The sequence below is a fragment of the Triticum aestivum genome, chromosome 7A (genome assembly GCF_018294505.1).
Source record: "Triticum aestivum cultivar Chinese Spring chromosome 7A, IWGSC CS RefSeq v2.1, whole genome shotgun sequence".
NCBI lineage: Eukaryota > Viridiplantae > Streptophyta > Magnoliopsida > Poales > Poaceae > Triticum > Triticum aestivum.
Genome location: NC_057812.1, coordinates 87,403,886 through 87,408,697, shown reverse-complemented (window position 1 = coordinate 87,408,697; position 4,812 = coordinate 87,403,886). Strand labels below are relative to the sequence as shown.

Here is a 4,812-nt window from a genome sequence, read left to right as displayed (position 1 = left end):
CTAAAAATTGTTTAGCTGTGCTACGTTCCAAGTTTGATCTGTAATATCATGTGCATGTTAGGGGTATAAGTGGTTTTGTAGTCTAAGTCAAGGGTTGTATCTTCTGTTTCATATATTATAACTTTGGGCCTTGATGCAATACAAATATCCCATTTGCGCAATCTCTCACGGATTAACATGGTATCAGAATTCAAGATACGTCAGAATCCATGTTAAATATAACCTGAGGTGTCAATATTTTCCACACTCCAAGACAAGGACAGTCAATATGAACAGATGTGATGCACCATTATTAAGTCTGCAGCTAAAAAAAAGGTCCTATTCATTCGAGTACAATGGCTGCCCCATGCTACGGAAAATGGATGTACATGATACTCCCTCCGTCCCATAATATAAGAGCGTTTTTTACTTATATTATGGGACGGAGGGAGTACATGATATGGAAGAAGTTTATGTAAGATTTTAAAGAAGTGTTAGACAAAGTATGTTGTCTTAAAAAGCAATAGAACTCAACTGCATGTATTTTAAAGTTCAAAAAAAGAATAGAGGCCTTTTTAGAAACTAAAACGGCACTCTAAACTAAAGCTTAGTTGAGAGGTTTTGGTAAGCCACAGTCCATGGGGAATCTTTGATATAAGCAAAAGGTATCCATCAGCAAGTACAAATGCAGAACAAGTGAACATACTTACAAACCACGGGATGATTGAAACATTTCAGAAGGCAGAGGTCCACTAAAGTTGTTTTCACCCATATATCTAGAAGGATGAAAATTTATTAGATAAGTGGAACAACAAAAGTGATAAAGTCCTAAATTTGACGCACTGACAAAAACTTGGAGAAAGTAGGTACAATAGCAATAAGATTACAATAAAGTGCTCCCATCCCACCCAAGCCCCAATTCATTTTCTTTGCTATTACTGCATATCAAAATGTTAAATGAGATACTTAAAGCTTGGTTCATTTCATCAACCAAAGGATAAATAGACCATGATACACCCAAATTAACTTAATCAGGTTGTGCCAATATTGACTAATTAAGTAATTATCAGCAATAGACATAACACTTAACAGAATTGATAGTATCTTCCCATAACCTGAAGTCATATTGCTATGACCTTGCATGACTAATATTCTCCATTTGAATCAGATAGTAATATATGTATGCCAAACTAGACAAGGAGACATGCAAAACCAGGGCAGAAACACAAGCCAGCAAGGCACCTAGTGTGGAGGAGATTGATATTGGAAAGGTGCAATGAAAGACATCTGGCACCTATCTTCGGTAGATGCAGAGCTATGAGGCCAATATTACAGTTTAAAGGTCAACAATTATATGCCTTGGAAGTTGCAACTTGCAAGAACTCAAAATTGTTGATTAATTGAATTCTTCTTGGAAACAGGCAGGAGGGCTGTCTTTTCATTTAGACGAAAAGAATTAAATTTGTATTGTTTCCTGAAGAAGGGGAGAGCCTTGGCGCAGCGGTAAAGCTGTTGCCTTGTGACCATGAGGTCACGGGTTCGAGTCCTGGAAACAGCCTCTTGCAGAAATGTAGGGAAAGGCTGCGTACTATAGACCCAAAGTGGTCGGACCCTTCCCCGGACCCTGCGCAAGCGGGAGCTACGTGCACCGGGCTGCCCTTTTTATTGTTTCCTGAAGCAGTTTGCTCTATGTGCACAAGGTTTTCTAAAATTTCCTTGAAAACACGACCAACTTTATTAGGCAAATAAAGGTTAAAAAACTTTATTAGGCAACTAATCTACCCCTAATTCAATTTACTTTTGAAGTTGCAAAATGTAAGTCCGTAACTAGAACTTACAGGTAGCTTAATCTCCCATAACGACGCAATGGTTCTATTGAGCTTGATAAATTGTTTGACCTCAAATCTCTGCATATATAAGGCAGCCACGAACTTGAGAATTAGGTACAACTATGAAATACCAGCAAAATGTATAAAATTTAATATGAAGGATTTTACTTATGAACCAAAAAGATCCATCTCATGCATAGCTTCCTCCAGGCATTACAACAAAGCTAAGAACAAGATAAAATAGATGTGGCTGCATAGGGAATTGAACATTTTACTATTCTCAGGTCTTCCATTGCCCAAGATGAAAACAAATGTTCAAACACATTTAAAATGTTAAAATGAAAAATTCAACATCTGAAATAGTTGTCCGCCTAACATAGACTACATTGCAAGTTAGAAGGTATGCCTAAATACTGTTCACAGTGTTTCATTTACTAAACCAATAGCTTATTGATGATTGACAATGGATGCTGGAGATAGATAATATTAAGATTTATGACAATGGCATCATACAAAATCAGGCTAGAAAACAATGTCTGGAACTATAAAAATAGTAAGATTTAAGACAGTAGCAGCATATTATAGGGTAACTGTCTAAAATATTATCAGAACCATAAAGAGTTATACTACTATCAAGCATAGCTAAACAAAAGCAATGCCTTCAAGCAGAAGTTTCAGAAAACCCACAGGTATGTTAGATTGGGTAGATTTGGGGGGTTACTAGGAAACTGGCCAATTCCACATTTTCTCAGTGATCTGCTTAACATAAAAAAACATTAGTAAATAATAATTATACTGATCATGGAACCAAAGTATAGTTCAGTATGACAGTTGCAGACGTACAATATTGAAATATTTGCCCCATCTGCTATGAAATCGAAAGTAGAATTTCCACCATCAAGATCACCAAGCATCCTGCAAAAAATTCCCTGTTAAACGCAAGGCTATAAACTATTTATTAAGATGAAAAACAGATTCATGTGTCTTCTAACAAATTGTATGTCACTGATTTTTCATATATATAGTCCTTTTGTGTTACTCCCTTAAGAGTATGATAATGATAAAAATAAATTGAGGTCACTACTATATTCTACTCCCTCCGTCCCAAATACTTGTCTTAGATTTGTCTAGTATCTAGACAAATCTAAGACAAGTAATTTGGAACAGAGGTTGTATTATTCTTTGATATTTAATAAGTTAAACCACCAGAGTGACTTACAGAATTTTCAGATTGGTCAACTTAGAGAAGTTTTTTGGAATAGGCCCTCGAAGTTTCGTTCCATATATTCTCCTGGCAAGACAAGTGCATTAGCTTAAGAAGACTGCAAAGAAAGAAGTAGTTGTACCTAATGAAAATAAACAAGTACTCATACATACAGATCTATGATATTGGTAAAATTCGCAATAAATTCTGGAAGTTGCCCTTCAATGTAATTATCGAACATCCACCTGCATAAGTAATTGCAAGGTCATGTAATCATTCTTTTCAAACATACTCTATATAATGTACTACCCTCCAGATTGACTTAATCCAAATAATTAGATTTCTACTTAGTATATAAGGAAGTAAAGGAAATGAGGCATACTTACAGGGATTGAAGACTCCCCAAACGTGAAGATTCATTAGGTAAAAGCCCACTGAGTTTGTTGTTGTTGAAGTGCCTAGCTAAGTGAAGATCATTCAGTCAGCTATAATAAACATAATAAATATCTTCGCCAATGTATAGAGTTGCAACTGAGACAGTCTGAATACAGACTGTTTCTGCAGTATAACTAATTATTTGTGTAAGATGTAACAAACATGCACTAGTTCAGCAACATGAACTTGCAATGCAGGTATAGATTGATGATAGATACAGGAAAACTTAACAATGAAGTTATACAACAAATTTACAATCCCATTTGTAAGGGGAGGTAAAAGATTTCATCACCATGTTTGTAGTTTGGAGAGATTGGCAACTTCTTGAGGTATAGAACCACTTAAGTTGTTATTGCTCAAATCCCTACAGGAGGAAATGATGAGTAAGTGGCTATCAATCATATTGATAATTCTTATCACCACACAAGTGTAGCCTCTTTGCAGTATTGATGCTAGAGGGTATAATACAAGAAAGAAAAAAAAACTATGTTGTTGCTAAACCAGGTTGCATCAAATTTAAACAATAATAGTTGGTTCTGAAAGTAGAAGATTTTGTGTACATTTAGACAGGTTCCATACTACCTAATCATTTTCGGAGTATATGTTAGGCATGGAGGCCTTGGTTGTATACCTAATCTTTTCAGTAACCACTATATATTCACCCGCAAAAAAAAGTAACCACTATATATTCTGCAGTAAACCATTATGAATTTACGATGCAAGAGCAAACTACTGAGTGCTTAGTCAGACGTAGTAACTGATATGATGCACATTCCAACCAATGCTGTGCATCCATGCTCCTACAGCGGGTTAATTCTAGCATTCCCTAGAGTAAGCAGTTTGCACAGTAACAGACATCAATGCCACAACTCACAGAGAGACCAGCTCCGTCAAGCTGAAGAGCTCCGGCGGGATCCCGGTCAGATTCGAGAATCCGGTGACGTTCCTGCATCATCCAGAGCCACCCGTCAGTCCACACGCAAAGAGGCGCCTGAAAACTTGAAAACTAAACGGCCAGAGGCTTCGAGCGAGCGAGGAAGAGGGAGCACGAACAGGTGCGTGATGCGGCACACGGGCGAGCCGTCGCAGCGGCAGCCGACGGACGCGTTCCTCGCGAAGGACCCGGGCCAGTCCCGCGTCCCGCACGGGTCCCCCGGGCTCGCCGTCGGGCCGTACCGGAGACCCCACCGCTGGAACACCGCGAGCAGGGCGGCCGCTGCGAGGGGAGGAGGGCACGGAGAGAGATCTGTGAGGCCGCGGGCATTTCACCGCCTTCCAATCCGGTAACGAGAGCGGGAGAGCGGATTTACCGTCGGAGGCGTCGGTGGACTGCTGCGGAGACGGGGGGAAAGGCTGGCCGGGCTG

General features: G+C 39.0%; 1 protein-coding gene across 1 annotated transcript in view; it reads right to left on the bottom strand.

Annotated features, from left to right (window-relative positions):
* Positions 1-4,812, bottom strand: part of LOC123148913 (probable LRR receptor-like serine/threonine-protein kinase At1g56140) — an 8,817-nt gene that overhangs the window by 3,442 nt on the left and 563 nt on the right. The window contains exons 2-12 of the mRNA XM_044568432.1: positions 4,758-4,812; positions 4,501-4,663; positions 4,322-4,393; positions 3,740-3,811; positions 3,399-3,470; positions 3,186-3,257; positions 3,028-3,099; positions 2,652-2,723; positions 2,496-2,564; positions 1,818-1,886; positions 690-755 (exon numbers count right to left, since the gene is read on the bottom strand). Of these exons, the coding sequence (XP_044424367.1) occupies positions 690-755; positions 1,818-1,886; positions 2,496-2,564; positions 2,652-2,723; positions 3,028-3,099; positions 3,186-3,257; positions 3,399-3,470; positions 3,740-3,811; positions 4,322-4,393; positions 4,501-4,663; positions 4,758-4,812 (854 nt within the window). The remainder of the gene's footprint in view (positions 1-689; positions 756-1,817; positions 1,887-2,495; positions 2,565-2,651; positions 2,724-3,027; positions 3,100-3,185; positions 3,258-3,398; positions 3,471-3,739; positions 3,812-4,321; positions 4,394-4,500; positions 4,664-4,757) is intronic.